The sequence below is a fragment of the Nylanderia fulva genome, unplaced genomic scaffold (assembly GCF_048542155.1).
Source record: "Nylanderia fulva isolate GAGA-0341 unplaced genomic scaffold, ASM4854215v1 Scaffold44, whole genome shotgun sequence".
Lineage (NCBI taxonomy): Eukaryota > Metazoa > Arthropoda > Insecta > Hymenoptera > Formicidae > Nylanderia > Nylanderia fulva.
Genome location: NW_028190521.1, coordinates 743,133 through 762,423, shown reverse-complemented (window position 1 = coordinate 762,423; position 19,291 = coordinate 743,133). Strand labels below are relative to the sequence as shown.

The 19,291-nt window shown below is 40.5% G+C and overlaps 1 protein-coding gene across 2 annotated transcripts in view; it reads left to right on the top strand.

Annotated features, from left to right (window-relative positions):
- LOC114929546 (homeobox protein caupolican) overlaps window positions 1–18,876 on the top strand; it is a 59,292-nt gene extending 40,416 nt beyond the window's left edge. The window contains exons 4-8 of one of the 2 annotated variants that reach the window (XR_003819269.2): window positions 428–786; window positions 4,310–5,312; window positions 5,499–5,584; window positions 14,845–15,274; window positions 16,065–18,876. Coding sequence is in view for 1 of the 2 variants with exons in the window: in XM_029301120.2 (XP_029156953.1) it covers window positions 428–786; window positions 4,310–5,312; window positions 5,499–5,538 (1,402 nt within the window). In the remaining variant the exon portion in view is untranslated. Of the gene's footprint in view, window positions 1–427; window positions 787–4,309; window positions 5,313–5,498; window positions 5,585–14,844 lie in introns of both variants that reach the window. The other variant, XM_029301120.2, reaches the window with a different exon arrangement.
- Window positions 18,877–19,291: the final 415 nt, after the last annotated feature.

The window sequence follows — 19,291 nt, the reverse complement described above, 5'->3', positions numbered from 1 at the left end:
TATCTAGGAAAGCCGAGGGCTCGTGCAGAGCACTTCGGACTTGCCAAAATCTGCAGGGAATTCGCACCCTCGACACGATACCACTTTTCGAGTGGAGTGCGGCCCGTTTCGACAAATATGGAACAATAGTTATACCTTCTGCGGCAGGCAAGCGGCGAACGTTGTTTATAATGGGCGATTATTCGATCGTTAATAACGCGCGATTGACATTTATGAAGGGACGGGGTGTGATCCTTTTTCATAAATTTCTTTGAAATAAGATAGATGCGCAGAATAGATAGATATGCAAATGTTATCCACGGTCTTCGCATCTCGATTCCGCTTCCTGTTTACAAGCTGCTGTTTATCTGCGCGTGACGACATCTTTTTTCTAAGGATTTCAGGGGCGATCTCATTGCAAGTCGGTCGTTTTTCTTTATTTCTTCAGGTACAGCGCCGGTTACGATCTGGCCGCGCGACGGAAGAATGCCACGAGAGAATCGACGGCGACCTTGAAGGCTTGGCTGAACGAGCACAAGAAGAACCCGTATCCGACGAAAGGCGAGAAGATTATGCTGGCTATCATCACGAAGATGACGCTGACTCAGGTCTCCACTTGGTTCGCAAATGCGCGGAGACGTCTCAAAAAGGAGAACAAGATGACGTGGGAACCCAAAAACAAGACGGACGACGACGACGACGCGGTGCTCTCCGATTCCGAGGATAATAAGGAAAAGGATGATCTCGCGGCGGACAACAGGGGCGACCGAGTCGGTGAAGATGCGAGACGGGGCCTCGATGACACCGGTAAGTCTTTTTTCCCTTCTCTATTCATCCGCGCACGCGCGATGTAGCAGGGTGTCCACACTCGAAGCTCGTAAAGAAAAGCCCGGAAAGGAATAATCCCATGACAATTCTTAGAATTTTTCAGGTACAAGAATAAAATTCTCCCCCCTGAGAATTTCACGCTTTTCCAGGAAGTGGACACCCTGGATTATAAGAATATGTTATTCTAGGATTTTTTTGCTTTAAAATACGGCGCCGTCGGGTTTTCCCGTCGTGAACCCGCGAGAGAGCGATTTAGAAAATTCGCGAGATCTGACGATTGACACGCAAGAGAGAGAGAGAGAGAGAGATCTCAGCTTAACAAGGCTATAAACTGTGAAATGAAATAAAACGAGAAAGGCGTGTCCGTCAACGTCGCAGTAGCAGAAATAGACCGATAATACGAGTAACATTCGGCGCTATCGGGGATTTTCTATCGTTAAGAAACGTCCGATTATCGATATTGCGAAAAGCATATTGTTGACGTCGTTTCTCGAAGGTAGGGTCCGGCAAGCAGGGCGAGCCGATCTCTTTGACTCCGGAATGTGTCGATGGCGTGTTTACCTCGCGTGACCAGGTTCCCCGATATCGAATACCCATCAGCTGGCATTTCTCGTATTGCGCAAGCGTGCATAATGCACACGATGCAAGTCGACCTTCTAACTTTGTGTGTTGACAGTCGCGACAAGTATTTCTAAAAATCTTTTAAACCCCTCCTTTTCGAGCAAAAGTGTGGACACTTTTGGATAAATACATCTTTGCTCCAATATCTCTCTCTTTCCTCGAATCCTAGAGACACTGCTCGAGTTGCAAAATTCGGCTCATCCTGGCTTTCGATACCACCGCAAGCGCTCGTTAAGGGTCCCGCTTAATGCCCGTTTCCCAAAATTGTGGTTCCGATATCGAGATAGGTCGCATTTCTTGGCGCGGCGGCCGGAAACGGCGAGGTTAGGAATTCGCAGCGGAGCGGAGTTCTATATTGCGAGGGCGGACATAATGGTTCACATGTGGGTAAACACAGTGACAGGTTGCGGGTTGCCGCGCGAAGAGATTAATGGCCCTCAGTTCGGTCCCCCGGTGGACCGGGCCGACGGCCGTTGGTGTATTGGTACCCCGGGCTCTCTCTGGACCCGGGCTGCCCGCCTGTGTTGTGAGGGCTCGTAGGTAGACCTGTATATGTGCACACACAGGCCAGAGGAGCGCGTAATTGTATGCGTGCGCGAAAGAGGGAGAGGGTGCGCCCGGGCTGAGTAGCCATCCGTAGAACCCATATACTCTCTGTGCCACGGGATCCATATGTATGTATATGTGTGTGTGTATATAGATATAGGTATATATACTGCGAACTGTATATAGATACACGTGCGGGAGAACGCGCTTGGTTCGAGGTACGGTGATGTATCGGCGCCCGCGGCGAGACGAATGGTACGGACCCTCCTATAGCCACCATTACCCCACCGCACATTGGCCAATATCGAGTCTTCTCTGTCTCTCTTTCTCATGGGTTCTCGTCATTTCGATCTCTCTCTCTATCCCGATAACCAGGATATCCAGGTCCTGTCGTGCTGCGTCACGCGTCCTGCAATGGCTCGTAATTTCAAAAGACCGAGGTGAGCAGCGCTTCGACAATGCGCACCAAAGGCTTGGAAAAGGCTTGACGAGAACCGACGGGAAATTGATTTGCCGCGCTCGGTTCTCTCTCTCTCTCTCTCTCTCTCTCTCTCGTGTGAAAGCAAAAGCCTCCTTACGGCTAAAATATATATTTTCGCGGTATTTCTCCTCTCGGATAAAACTAGCGAGAACGTGTATGCGTGTATGCGTATTGACACTTTGCTTGTGGAAAAATGAATACACACGTACGTACGACGATGTGACCTTTAGAAATTCAAAGGGGAGCTTTCGGGAACGTTCATGAATTTCTACGCCGACTCTGAAGGAAGATAGGTCACACGAACTGTCAGCCACCTATGCGCCGGAAGGTTGAAATATTCGTATTCAGGCGGAATATATCCGAGCTCTCTCTTGGCTCTTCGAGTTCGCTATTGTTTTACGTAAAGTCGGAACATGAGCAAAAGTTTGGTTTGTTTCGTGAATTAGCGAGATATAACATTAGAAGCCAAAAGAGAGATTATTATTATTATTATATACTTTTGTCTCGTGTGTAAGCAACGAATCCGAAACCATAAATACAAATACACACAATTTAGTTATTCAATTTTAAACAGGGAATCTGCCCGCACGGCGTGAAGATTATGAGATTAACGTTTGATAAAAGAGGGTCAAAAGTTAAAGAGCCACTTGTGGACTCGACGGTAGTATCTATTTAGTTGGCCTATAAGGCTCCCTTTATAAGGGGGCGTGCATGCGCCCTAAACCGAAACTCTTTTTTCCTCTCTCCTCTTCTCTCTATCTCTCTTTCTCTTTTGCACTCCAGAATATAGCAGCACGCCCTTCGAACTTGGGAATTATCGCTTGACGACCCATCAAGTAAACCCTCTGCCGACACATTCGAACCTCTTAATGAAATTCTCACCCCTGACTGACTGGCTGGCTTGGCTCGGTAGCTGCCTAGCTGGCTGGCTGGCTGGCTGGCAGACGCTCGGGACGATTCGTGAAGCGCCCCGAGAGACGAGACGGGACAGGGAGATCGGGAGAAAAAGGAGAGAGGGATACGACGCTCCATCTTTCTCCCGCGCATCCTCCCCGCATCGGCTGCCCCGAAGGGAAACTGAAATCTCTCGCGCCCCAAAGTGGTTGAAGGCTTCGCTTCCCCTTTTTTCACAGCATCCCTTACAGCTTAACTATATAGGGGCGTAAGGGAGATATCCGCCACTCTCGCGCGTCGCTCGACGACCCTTCACGACGACGGAATCCCGTTACGTTGCGTTCTGCGTTCTCGAGCATTATAAACCATTAATGCCTATATTCCGCGTATACATTTTCGCGAACCGTCTTCGCCATGACAAACGTGGCACACACGAGTGTATCGAATTGGGAAAATTTTGTGGTACAAAATCAATTGTCATGTATTATTACACAGGTATGAAGTAAAATGTGAAGAAATCTAACCGAAATGTGTAGGTCTTGATAAAAAATCATAAAATGGGTCCGATGTGTTCGATAATAAAATAACGTTATTCATGAATGGTCCCTCACAAACACTGCAGCTTCGCTGGCTACATAAATGGGAAGTGTGCCTAGTTGATAAAACTTTATAAAATGAATGCGTGCATGGTGATTAGCAGGGTTTTATCCCCTTCTGTTTTCCTCGTCATCGTCGATGTCCATTTGCCATTCAATTTTGATTAGATTTCTTCATATTTTACCTCATACTATGTCCACGTCAAGTTTTATAACGATTGGTTTTGTACCACAAAATTTTTCAATTTGATGTATTTCTTTCGTGCTGGAACATCTCGTATTTATTTTGTTGACGTTTCGCCGAATCCACAGATACGTTCAGTTGATAAGTCTACAAATAATTTCCCCTTGATATCGTTTCCAGAGCCGATGAGGCATGTGAAAGCAGAGCTCCTGCAGCACGATAAGGATCTCGATGATGAAGACGACCTGGAACTTGAGGACGATCGTCGACGGAACGAGCATCCGTTTCATCACGCGATGCAACATCACCACCATCACCATCAAGGCTTCGGCGGCGAGGATCATTTAAAGGATGAAAACATCAAACCGGACTGTAGCGCGGGCGGCGTGCCTATCCCGGCAACGAAACCAAAAATCTGGTCCTTAGCCGACACGGCGGCGTGCAAGACACCGCCGCCGCCCTCGCATCCCCATCATCAGCAGTATCATCATCAGCATCATCAGCAGCACTACCCGCAACAGAACCAATATCACATGCCTCGTCAAGATATGATCCAGACTGACACGCGACATTCGTGGCTCGGTACGGCAAGCATGGTGGGTGGAGGCGGCGGTGCCGGAGGTGGCGCCGGAGGTGGCGGCAACTTGGGGAGCTCGTTCGCTCTACCCTCCTCGGCCGGGATGAGCCCGTCGGCGGCGGCGACGGCGCCCTTCACAGGCATGACCGCGAGATACGGCGGTCTGCTCTCGTCCTCGTCCGGCAGTCAGCTCCATTACAATCCCAACTCGTCGTCGGGCTCCAGCTCGAGCGCGTCCTCCTCGGCGGCAGCTGCGGCGGGGTTTCCCGAGGTTGGCACGGACACTCCACCTCAGACGCCGCCCAACATGAAGGTGGCCACGCCGAACGGAGTAATCCAGGGCCCTCCGGGTGGTTACTGTCCTGGTGGCAACGCGACCGGAGCCGCGACTAACGGCAATCCCAACAATCCCTATGGCGCGGCGATTCATCCCGGCGGCGGGGGTTATCTGTCGACGAGTTCGGGCTCGGCCAGTAGCGCGTCGTCCTTCAGCTCTCGGCTGCAGAGCTCGCCGGTCGGACAGAATTCCATTCTCCATCAGCATCAAACCACTGCCAGTTTGCCGCCCACGGAGGCCAGCACCGCGTTCAAACCGTTTTACAAAAGGTGAGCGGAGAGAATACCTAGGTCCAATGTCGGATATAATTTTGTCGTTAATATTGTCAGAGTATTTGTATGATAAATCGCGAGTAAATTTTTATTTGATGTACAAAATAAACAGAAAATGTTTTCTCTCCTTGAAAACTATAAGGAAGAATTAGAAAGTACGCGCGTCTCTTACTTGTGTTTCAGCTCGCAATCAATGGGTAACGGCTACGTGTCGCCGGTTTAAGAGAGCTGGCAGCGAAGGTCCAGAACGCGACATAGTCTTTCTTGAGGTAAGTTCCGCAGTTTTATTATTTTCTTTTCTTTTTCGTTTTTACACGCGTCGAAAGATTTCGAACTTCCTACAGAAAGATCGATGCAAAAATCCTGGGTCGGTTCATACATTAAAGCCACGTTAACGTCACGATGAGTTATTTTCGTAATTTACTTTCGCGACTGTAAAAGGAAAAAAAAATCTCCGACGGAGATGAGCGGAGAGAAAAAAAAGAAGGAGATGGGAATGGACGGAAAAAAGGGGCAAGTTGTCCGAAGCAACGGTACATGACCGGGTCCGGCTTATCGGCACGAAAATCGATATAAGGATTCTTGCTTGCGCGAGAACTGTTGTTGAACTCGGTTGGTGCCAAACTCGCGCGTGGACACCTCGGGAACAATCGATAAGAAATTAATATCCGGCGTGTCGATTGGCGTGTCGTTAAGCTGGGCGACTCGAGTTGAAATAATAATGGTATCGCGCATCGGAGCAGCGCGTGTGGGTAGCCCACAGTCGAGAGGCTGAAGAGAGAGAAAGAGAGAGAGAGAGAGAGAGAGAGGGAAATAAGGAGAAAGAGGCTATCGCCACCTCCTTGACAGTGACAAATGGACAGAGATTTCAATCAGTGAATGGAATCACCACTGGCTAACCGCGTCTTTCTCTTACCACACCGTAGGTCGTCCGTAGCTTTTTATGTATGTATGTGTGCGCGCTCATATGTGTGTTGGAAATATATACTCGGACACACCTCAACCTGTCGCGTTGGTGACCGAACGGACGACTTCGGAGGGTTCGGTCTCGTGTTTAGGTCTCTTTAAGCTTGAGATGGACACCTCCGAGCGTCGTAAAGAAGTATCAACGCTGACCGCGTTGTAAATTCTATCTAAAATTACATTATATGTTGCATATCGGACGAACGATTTACGCGCGTATAAATTGTACGAAAATCTCGTTAATTCATTCGAGGGAGGATTCGTGAATGAAATGGTCGATAGGAGGTCGACGGAAAGATAGGGAAGCGGTTAGTCGAGAAGAAGGCGATCGTTAAAGCATCTCCGGGAAAGACTCCGCCGGAGTCTTCGTCCTCTCATTCGCGGCCGTGAATAAAGGGAGGGTCGGAACGGCTGTTCGCTCGTTTCCTTACAAACGATTCGCGGGATTCATCTCCAGGGCTTTACCCTCCTCGGTCTCGTTCGTTCTTTCATTCTTCTCGGCGAATCCTCCCCGTATCCGTAACGCTTTTCTCGCGGTACGAGCGCGAGTTCTTTTGAAGGTTATCTGATTCGTCGAAATCGTAAGGGAATCCCCCGGAGTCTCTCTTCCTGCGAAAATATACTTTCCGGTTTTCAACCGGCGTCAATTCGACAGCACTTGGAGCGAAAGGACATTTTTTCTCTCTGCGTTTGATGGGGATTCAAAATTAATAATATTTCAAAATTCTTTTTTATGTAAAAAGCATAGAAAAAGCTATTTAGGGCAAGACATTAAAATAACTCACTCTGTATATAAATATTTAAATTTGAATCTCTGTTGAAAAATAATTTCCACGATAAAAAATTGAAGGAAAAATTAAGAAAGTACTTTTTAGGGCGCAATAATATGAAAAAAATTATTCTGAAATATCGCCTGAAGAGGCGAAACAAGATCATACAAAAAATTCGAGAGAATCGCAGAGACGAAGAGAGCAAAATCGAAGCTGCGAAAAACGTTCGTCGTCATTCGTTGTCTTTGTAGGATGCCACGAGACGTTGACGACGCGAGGTAAAAGGACCAGGATGAAGGATAAAGGGAGGCGAGGGAGCGGAGGAAGGTCGTCTTTTCAGAGGGAACCGGGTGTTAGCCAGTACTCCCTTATCTCGCGGCGATCTGATCCTAATTTATAGCCGCGTTCCAAATAAACTAGTTTTCGCTGTCGTCACCTCGTCCCCTTTCCTTCTCCACCCCCATCACTTCTCTTTTTCGTTCGTGTGTATACCAAACGCGCTTATAATGCTGCCACCGTCCCTCTTTCTCTCTTTCTGAAGGGTCCCGACACCTTCTCCATCCGGTGACCATCCTCGAGTCTTCTGCCTCTTCGCTTTTCGCGCACACAGAGGGACAGGTAGACGAAAGTGTGAGTCGCGCGAGACGCAACGTTTTTTGTAGGACCCACCGTCAGGGATAAACCCGATCTTTGCTCCTTCGCAGAGTGAAAGAGAGAGAAGGGAGAGTATGAAAAGAGCAAGAAGCAAAGCTCTGTCAAGGCACCCGTGCCCTGTAATTGCCAATTAGCGCGAGGATGTTTAATCGTTATTAGGATGTGGAGGGGCTAGGTTCTTCCAAGGATCGTCGCTTTCCTAAGCTAAACGATATTTTATACGATCTCACGGTATTTACATTAAAATTCGCGACCACCGGGCACATCCTTGCCACACGGAGGCGAAAGAGGATAGGTGATCTTTTTAACGGTTTCGAGATTCCGAACGGGAAGAGATTCAGGTGTCTCCTTAATAAATCCTCGAACACGTCGCCGCGGTTTCCTTTCTCTCCCACCCTTTTCTCCTTCTTTCTCTTGCTATATCGCGAAGGAAGCGTCGCGTCGCCGGTGAACTCTTTGAGAAACGCGCGCGTTTCTGGAATTCCCGGTCGGTTCTCCGTCGTTGGTTTTGGTCAGGTTTTGGTCAGATCGACATCTCCTTCCTTCCCTTCGCGTCCTTCTTTGTCCTCGACCTCTATATTCTCATCTCTAGTGTTTATCACGTACAGTAGTAGCCTCAGCGTGCGAAAACGGTAGCCTTTCTCCTCCTCTCCCTGTATTTACGTTCCCAAATGCCAGGACGCGAAATGCTAATCTGGGACCGTGCATCGTCACCTTCTCGACCCTAAAGTTTATATATAAAAAGGTTAGGACGTCTCCCACAGTTACCCATGATGCTCTGCGATGCGCGCCTGCGCGACTGTGATTCGAGTTGACAAGTTAGGTTATGTTATAGTCAATATAATAAGAAATGGAAATATTAGTAAGTAGGACATATGAATAAATTAGTTAATAAAATAGTGTTGTATTTTCCAATTTCAATTATTTATTTTTTTACAATGCAACTAACATATCAATATATCACCATAAGCATTTCAAATCACGCAATGCATCATGGAAATACCGTGGGAAATACATAGACTAATAGAATGTCTAATCTTCTTCGCGTGATTTCGTGCGAATCTCCACTTCGATGCAAATGTTATTGATTGGGATTGGAAATAAAATGGCAACTCTTTCTCTCTCCTCTGAAAATAAATTGATATGTTAATTTTGAAACCAGACAGATACGGCGAGAGATAGTATCTCGGCTTATTAAAAAAAACGACGCGTTTCGATATGATGATCGCCCTCGTATAAAAAGATCTCCTCGGACAGCTCGTTGTCGCTTATACCCTTAAGTGTTATCGTGTAAATCGCGATACTATATACATCTCTCTCGTATACGTGTGTATGTGTGTTTAACGGTATTATTAATAAAGTTATAAAATAAACATACCCCCTTATATATATCTCTCTCTTTCTCTCTTCCTCTTTCTCGGTCACGTTATAATTAAATCATTATGAAAACGCGTATACACACGCGCGTTGTTATTATAATTTCCCGAGGAAATTATAATTCGCGTCGATATACGCGAGCGGAATTTAAAAACGCGTAATGTAAGGCAGGGAAGAGACGTGGGGGAGGGAAGGGGGAGGCTATCACAGCCTGAGTTATTATTAAAATTCCCGCAACCCGGTGCTTTCATTTGAATTAATGATTGTTTGATGTTTATAATTTCATGCCGGTCTGTCTTCTGCATTTATTATGCGAGCATTATCCGGCCACGCGAAAGCAGCGATATAATAATAATAATAATAATAATAATATTACGCACGGTGGCACGTTGCCATTTTACAGGAGCACAGCTTCGCTTGTTCCGCGCTGATATTTGCGGCAATAAAATTCGCGTTATCGCTCTGTCGATTTTTGAAAGGGAGAGAAAACCTGCCCTTGTTCACACCAGGATTTTTACGTTTGTCACGATCGACAATGTGAGATTTTCATGCCAATCTTTTCCGCGAATCGTTAAATTACGATGTAACACATATAAACTTGTCACCTCTCTCTAAATTAAAAAATTAAGAATTTGATCTTTCTTTTAATATTGGAATTTACTTGCACATTAAATATAAAAAATGATAAGGTAACAAAAAATTTTTAATCAAAAAGTTAAAAAAAAAAAACAAAAAATAAAAAATATAAAAATTAAAAGCCCAACGGAAATCTTTTTTGACATACACATTTACCTTGTCACGGAGAAAATTAATATTTTGAATTATAAAATTATACCTTTTCCCTTCCTATAGAAAAAATTCTCCAAATGTTTTTCCACTAGGATTATTTTCCTTTCAGGAATTCCTATAATTGGTGCGATCATTAGCTTTCGTAATTGTAAATAAATGGTCAATTTATCCGATTGAAAATTAATGCTATTCTAAAATCGTAATCCGTTGTATCCATAAGAGAAAAAAAGAAAAAGAAGGAGGAGGGAAGGGAGATTATTTGAAGAGATGCAACTGTAATTGATTTGCTGGTTTGTAAATTGTAGAGAGACAATTTGTATGTATGTGGTATAAGGTGTTTACTCACAGATGATGTTTGAATACTTAATGATTTTACCGTGAAATGCTGTTTCATAACTTTTGGACCGTTAGAAATGTGAACGGATAAACAGGTTTCTATAGAGAATCAATCAGTGGAAAAAATCAACAGGTACAAAAGCAGTTTTGCGTTTCCAACAAGAAAAGGCATTTTAATTATTATTTTTCTCTTTTATTTCGATTATTCGATTATTTATTTTAAAAAGCAAAACAAGTGCGAATTAAATTTTGCTCTTCCTTTCTTTCTTTTGTTCTGTTTAAGATAAGAATTTTTCAAAAGATTTCTCGTCAAAACGAAATAATTTGCTCGGGAGTTAATAATCGAGTACTAATCAATTACTAATCATATTCTCTCTCCTTCTCTACGCATTGCGATAATAATTATCGATAAAAGCAAAACTTTTTTTTATCATCCAGATAGATCGCTTCGAGTGTTTTGCAACGACGAAGAGTAGAAACGGGGACGCGACTCTTTAGCCGCAGCGTATAAATGATAATCGCATAAATGTTTATCGCTTGTCGCGGCGGTGGCCGAACGCGCGCGTGCATGTAACATCCAGATGTCACTGCAGAAACTTTCGAAACGACTTGCCGCATAATCGCGCGACATTTGTCATCCGGACCGACAGGAAAGCGCGGATGTCATTTCGCGGTTCGGCGAACGAAAGAGCAAAAAGGAACAGGGAGAGACGGGCACGACAGAATAGATGCTGAATAGACAACTCGAAGTACAGGATTTTCAAATATATTCGCAGAGGCAATAGTTGATCGAATTTTAAAACGTATATCAAAAGAGTGACGCTTAGAAAATTCTCCTTTTTTTAGAAGAATTTAAGAAATATGAAAAAGATATCGGATTAAAACTATTTCTTTATTATTTACAAATATATATATATATATATATATATATATATATTTTTATTATAAATCGTTTTGGATCAATAAAATAATCAAAGTTGATTTTTTTATAACTAAAATTCATTGAAGTTAGTTGGTAATAAGAAAATTTGCACTATCATATTCTTATGCAACTTCTGTTCATTCAAGAAATACAATTTTTTGACAAGAATTTACATTATCGTTATTGTTGATTATTGCATCACAATAATTTACATCATTTGTATCACTGGAAAAAAAATTTTGTTGGATTAACAAAAATTCTGTTCGAAAATGGACGAAACGGAATTACTGGTTGAATCTACCAGAATTCCTTTTAATGCAACAAGCATCTACCAGAATTTCTTTTAATGCAACAAGCATCTTGTTTGTACAACAAATCAGTTTGTTGGTGCAAACAAGATATTTGTTGTATTAAAAGGAATTCTGGTAGATTCAACCAGAATTCCGTTTCGTCCATTTTCGAACAGAATTTTTGTTAATCTAACAAAATTTTTTTTTCAATAATAATGAACCAATGAAATACTTGTATTTATCTATAACAAAAATAATAATATTTTTAAAAATGTTATTATTATTGATATTGTTTTTTATTATTCTACATATATTATGATATAAGAATAACTGCAATATTTTATTTTATTAAAAAACATGTTTATTGTTTAACAAATTAGGTAATTTAATTGGAATTTTGATCCACGATATGTCGAAATTTATATATCATAATAGTTTACAAATAGTTTTATTTACAAATAATAATCTACTTTTGAAAATCTTTTCAATGGTACCTCATTCGATTCAAAATTTTTTGATCAAAAGGGCCATTTTAGACATCACTTTTTAATTCTGATAATTCTTTGATTAATGAATAGATCTTTAAAGCAATTTTATATGTTAAAAATGTGTCGGAACTTTTCTTCATTAAAAACAAAATATAAAAGGTCTTCGTATTTGAAAATGATCGCCAATTCATACTTCCGTACCCATACATTGAAAAGATGAAAATTATGTATTGCCAGAAAGACTTATTGTGCGCCATATAAAAATCTCATCATGTATTAACTGTATAATTATTGTAAATATTATTGAAACACGATTAATTTGAAGATATCGCTAATTAATATCACAAAATTCATCCTTCTTTCAAAAATAAATCAATTGCAAAAAGTCCTGAAATCCATTCAACTCTTCAATTTGCGCATTTAAGATTAAAATAATAATTTCTATATTAAAAAAAAATTAATAATAATTAATAAATAGTAAATAAATACATTAACAATTTGAGTATCCGTATCTTTGTAAGGACACCGTCCTTCGATTGTGAACGTTCTAAACACGTGGAAAGTGAAAGTGAACAAAGCATTGTCTTCGAAAGAATTGTCAGAGTCAACATGTAAGAGGGCAATTAGTCTCGATGAAGTTTCGATTGCGATCAATATGACAAATGTTTATTTTGCGCAATACTCACATACATATAGTACGATAAAAGCAATGTATATCGATCATACAGTGATCGTATTGGCATATTGTATAACGGACTCGCGTCCACCGGAAGAGCTACACTAATCGAGTATCGATATATAAATGTCGATCCATCACTGGAGCCCGGTTAATGGCCAGTTATCTAGGAATTTCGATCGCCTTGAGCCGACTTCATCAATTTGAAATGCGAAAATCATCAATCTGCGCGCGATCGCGATTAATGATAAAAATTCTTGCGCAAATCTTGGCGCGCGAAGACTCTCTTACGCGCTCTCGGAGATTAAAGTCTGATGGATCTCTCTCGAACTAACTAACGCCGGGATTTGCCATCATTAAAATCCTCCTCGTTACGCAATCAATCGCGTGTCAATCTAGAAATACGTCACGCGGAGATAGTTGACAATTGTCGCGAACGGTTACGGGCGCATTAAATGGCCGCATATAAGTGCCCCGTTACGATAATAGCCGGGTGAGTAGCGTGTTTTGCATAACGATCGCATTTTATCTCGCACACGTGCGGCGCATATCGTTTATTAACACTGACACAATCGTTGTCACGAATTACCAATTATGGGGAGCCACGAGAATAGTAGCAATACTAAGTAATGAGCAGGTTTCCCGATGGCGGATCCAAGTCCAGTCAAATTAGTGCTATCGATATGAACAAGGTTATCTCGAGTACTAGGATACCTTCGGTGACTTCTTATCCAAATTCCCATATGGATATTATCCAGATACCCTAATATTAAAATTGCAGTATTTGGATTTTTTAAATATTATATCGAGTACTATATTTTGATGTATTTGAGGTCACCGTTAGACAATATGTACTATTATTATATTTTTTCTGTCAACTATAACGTTTTATATGTATTTAATGTAAACTTAAAAATCCAGGTAAATAACTAGAAATTATTCGTAAAATCCTCTCAGTCGAAAGTATTCGGATATCAACAATATTATTATAGATGAAACATATATGTATATTTTTCCCTTTTCCATCTTCTATCTTGTTATATTATATTTAAAAAAATTCAAAGTTTTCTTTTAATGAATTCTTTTAACTTATTTTAATGCCTATTCCTCTCTCATCAATAATTATATTCTTCATAAAATAAAATTAAAATAAATTAATATATATATCTATTCTTATAAAATTTTTTACTTTTTTCCGAAATTTATTTTTTATTTTTATATAATTATCTTCTAGCTGAAATAAAATTTTATCAAATATTTTTTTCGATAATTTTTATTTCTTAATTTATATATTATTTTAATTTTTACATATTAATTAAAAGCGCGAAATAATTGAGTATCGATCAATAGGCACGCGATTTACCGATCCCTTATGAAGGTAAACGCGTGTACTATTAATAGTTCACACGACTATTATTCGTAATAGGTCACACGAGTGTACGAATAACCGCGGCATTTTTGCGGATATTGCGACCACTTAAGCCAGTTATTCGCTCATTGAACGACTAATTATCGCAAATCGCGATTGTCGCCTTGTCGGTTCATACGTCAGCACCTGGAAAAACCACCCGTTCCTTCTTCTCTCTTTTCAAACAGATCGCAATTACGCACTCGATATAATAAACCTTAACTATTGGTTCTCATGACAAAGTTGAAAGACAGCTGATACCGTAAAATGTGTAAAGCACGATTGCTCGATTCGAAAGTATCAGAGTTGCTCCAAAATGGCGATAAACGTATCCCTTACGATAACCAGGGTATAACCATAGTATAGACATTAATAGTAGCGACACTTCGTATTTATTTTGGGGTCTGATTTTCATTGCGCATGTCATAGCCGCCATGTTCTTACCCGAAACATATGCACAGTGACATAACCTATTCAGACGCATGTTGTGTATTGTGACAAGTTAGGTGATGAGTTGAGCACGCGAATCCACTAACTTTTTACAAACAATTTATTGTATAACAAGTAAAATGAGTGCGAGGGCGTATTGTGCTGCCACAAATTGCCCGAATCGCGGGAAGAATGCCACTATTTTAGTCTAACAATATGGCGGTTAGTCTCAAAGTCATAAAAATTGAGTCCATGAAGATCATGTTCTGTCGCTACTATTAAGTCTATACTAGGTAATATTAAGTCTATGGTATAACCAGGTAGCAACGCGAATTTTCCTAGCCGTGAACTTTACGGGAGAAGAGGAAAGGAGAAGAATCATGGCGGCGCCGATCTCTCTAAGACCATTTCCATTTCTCTGTTGCAGGATAAAGCGGCGCCGTTGAGGAAAAGGGTCCTGCGAGGAAGTTCCGCGGCCGGACTGTAAATACACGCGCTCCCGAGAGAGTAGAGTATAGTCTCGGGGGATTTATTAGCGTCTCTCGACCTCGCGAGAGAGAAAGAAGCGCGAAGCGAGTATAGACACATACATGTACACACACATTCACACAGGAAGGAAGGAAGGAAGGTGCTCGACTCTTCGAGATACATAAATCTCGTTCCCCGACCTCTCTGGAAACGCGCGACTAGGAAAAGACATACGAGGGAGAGCAGCGGAAGACGGGAGAGGAACGGAGGATACAGAAGCGCGCCTGGCGAGGGAGGAAGCGGCTTAGAGGAGATTTAGGAATTAGGAGAATTACGTCAAAGTGCCTGCTTACGCACGGCTACGTACGGCGAAGCGACACCGCAGCCGGGTAAGAAGAAAGTATAGGGATACGCGCGTCGGATTTAAGAGAGAGAGTCCGACGTGCGAGAGATCTCTTCCCTCTTTGCTGCGAGAGCAGAAGCGCCGCCATACTTTCGATCGGTACCGGCCGACTGATCTGGTTGACGAGAGGTTAAGGAATCCGGGGGAGGAATGTGCTTTCTTAAATGGAATCAGTGCCTTATTGTTTATTCAGCCACAAATAGAGGTGACATTTCACTGACATTGAGACAAATAATAGTTGCTTTTAAGAACAATTATTAAGGTAAGGATTACCGAAAACTGAATATTTTACAATTTATGTCAGAAATTTGTTTAACTTCAAACCTTAATAACTCAAAAAGTACTTAAGAAAAAAATATTTTATTACAGTGCTTTGAAAAGTTCTCAAAATAAGCTACAGGAATATGCATTGAAATAGTAGTTCCATGAAGGAAATTGAAGGTGACCTTCATGTGACCTTCAAAGGACTATCTAAGATCAAATCTTTGTCACTATCTTATTAATATTATATTTTCTATTCTTGTTGCTACTTAAAATCTTGTCACATCTGTTTTAATCAGTGACATTTCCACTGATCTATTTTAAGAAAGCAATGACGACACTTCCGTCAAGTCAATCAGGTCGGCTGGTCAACGAACGACCTTTCCGCGATCATCCTCGACGTTTATTGGTGCATCGTTTTTTCACATATTCGCACGCACACACATACACACGTGCGTTTACCAGATACATGTATAATTACAAATTTTTATTTTTTTTTTTAATTAATGTTTCAGCGTCTTCTACGAAGACGAATTCTTGGAGTTGTCGATTCTGTAAATAAAGGATATACATATATACATCTTTGATGGAAAGGCGGATCGTTTCGCGGAAATAATGCATTTTTTCACACGGGCAACGTGCAAAGTAGCACTTTTTTCTCATTACGAAGTTGCATCTAACAGTATATATATTTCTTAAAACGATCGTCGCATCACGAAATCCCTCATAATTCAGCCAAGAGATTTCGACGGAGTTTCTATCACATTATAGTTGCGCGATATCGTCGAAAGAGAAAAAAAGGAGGAAGTTGATCTACCTGTTGTAGGCTTAAGGCAAAGAATAAATAAATAAATAAATAAAAAGGAAAGACAGATTATATACATTACAAAGCTCTACTCTATCGTTAAACTTACCACTAACTCCTTCAATTATCCGAATGAAATATTAACATATACCTACCCGAATACCCGCATATATAGAGAGACGGAATGATAAATAATACACCTACGCATTACACACACGATGACACGCGCAAGTATCTTTAGGCCGTAGATCTTAAGGCTGTATCTACCACATCAGGAAATTTTATCCGCGTCTCGTAGTCCAGTAAATTAAACTTGAAAAGAGCGAAACTTCAAAACAATTATAATCAAGCTGAATTTTTGTGGAGATCTTTATTTCGATGTTTTAATAAAATCCTGAAAAGTATCCTTAATTTTAGCTAAGACGTTTTTTATGGAGGGTAAAAGGAGGTAAATTTTAGTTCTTTTGCCATTATCTCGAAAACTATCAATTTTTCGAGAAAAATTATTATTATCCAACTTGTAATTCAAAATTTTTTATAAAAAAAGTTTTTGTACTTTTTTTCGTACAACTAATCGTTTTTAAGTAAAACGCGCGGCAAAGTTGCAATATTTCTAATATAATTTTTCTGCACAATTAGTCACACATAATACTATAGTAATGTGAACGTTTTCTTTTAGACTTAATTCGCTCTATATCTTTGAAACGATTAATTCCACGAAAAAAGTATACACACCGTTTTTGTAGGGAATTTTATGAGCTACAATTTTGGTAATAACTATTTTTCTCGAAAAATTGATACTTTTCGAGATAATGGCAAAAAACTACAATTTACCCCCCATAAAAAACGCCCTGGCTGAAATTAAGAGTACTTTTTATTAGAACATCGAAATAAACGTCTCCACAAAAATTCAGCTTGATTATAATTTTGTTGAAGTCAAAGTTTAATTTTACTAGACTATTGAGGATCTTGCAGAGAGAAAGAGAGAGTATATATCGCTACATTATAAGTATATGGGTGGATCGTACGAGTGGAATCTGCATGTGACGTGACACACTTATGCATGTTAATTATCAGCCGATGAAAGAGAGAGATGAGATAATTAAGGATCAAATTCGTCCCTTTTCGCGCGACTCAACCGTGCACTCGCGCATCTCAAGAGTCAAAGTAGAGGATCGTACAACACTATATATTTCTTTCACCCTTACATAGATATTTTACGATTGTTGTTTAATGCTATATTTTATATTGCATCTTTCTTGCAGTTATTAATTTCTTTTTAAGAACAATTTTAAGTTCTTGTTGCTTAATTAGTCGCGAATTAACGTGTAAATGTTTTCTCTTTTTTTACTTTTAAGGGGGACGGAGAAGGTTTTTTTTTATAATAGTTTTCGAGAAGTTGTACAAAATATATATATAATATAACACGAGTCACATCGCGAATGCGTATAGCGTAAATTAAGAGAGAGATCGAAATGCGACGTGCACGGTGCTTGAAATTGTTGATACCTTTTTTTATATTACGTTCGTTTTTTCGAGGAGTTTGCTGTCGCGTTTCGGAGAAGAATAAAAAAGCAAAAGAATAAAAAAACGGGAGAAAGAAAAAGAAAGAAGTTTATTATTTTGTACCTTGGCGCGTAAATGTAAACAAGAGAGAAAGAAAGAGAGTCACGGTCGAGGATGCATCGAATGGAACATTGTACATTGTTTTGTAAAGAATACATTTATTTATCTGTGATAAAACGGGAGAGAGAATTCGATGTGGAGGGGAAAGTAAAAAAAAGAAGACAAGAAGAAGGGGAAACAACATACACACACACATACACACACACACACACACACACACTTATACAAGGCGTTCGCGGTATACTTTGACGAGGACGTTCGGTGCTCGTGCATTTGCTGACACACGTATATCATAGTATAATTATATAGATACGATAATGTTTTTTTCTGTAAATATTATAATCAATAGTGAAGAAAGAATGAGAGACAGAGTGAGAGAGTCGGAGAAAACGAGGGTCGAGTGTACCACTTTGCGCGAATGATAATTAACAATGGCGAAGGGTAAATAAAAATATAAATATATTACATATAAATATATACATATATATATATATATATATATAAAATGCACGTTTTGTGTACATTGTCGCACCCTCGTGAGAGAATCTATTTGTTGTGAATATAGTACAGGTATAATGAGATACAGGTATACTATATATAGGACTACCAAGTTTCATTCGCTTGTTCGTACTTCGATTGTAAAGTAACTAAACTGTACATAGCTCTGAATGTGAATATAAACAGAATATATATATATAATTATTATTATTATTATTATTATTATTATTATTATTATTATTATTATTGCTATTATTATTAAAAAAAATATTTCGACAATATTATTGCTATTATTATTATTATTATTATTATTATTATTATTATTATTATTTTATTAATATTATTGTCTATCGCATTATAAATTCAAGTATTACATTAAAAGGAAGATTATTCTGTTCCACGCATCATACTTTTCTTCTACCTCAATTATAACAACACGTTATTCAATCGCAGCGTTACTTTCCTCCGGCTATTTGCGAATTTTTGTGAATAAAGAGACCACGTCGAGATCCAAAGAGAAACCCAGGTTTCGACATTCCCTGACTCGATAAATCGTCCTCAGTCTTGACGCATTCCGTACAAGGAGAGATCGACAGGCATCAATTCGTGGGACGATCGACACCGTTCAAAAAATTCGACCGCGTTGTGTATCGCAACAATGCGCGCAACCTGTTTGCGAAATCCCACCCGGGCCTTTATTTTCGGCATCGTGCGGATTTGAAAAAAGAGAAAAGTCACGGACGACGAGTTGTAAGTCGCAGCACGCGCGCAAAAGCCCGCAACACAGGATCCACATTGTGCCTATTCTAACGT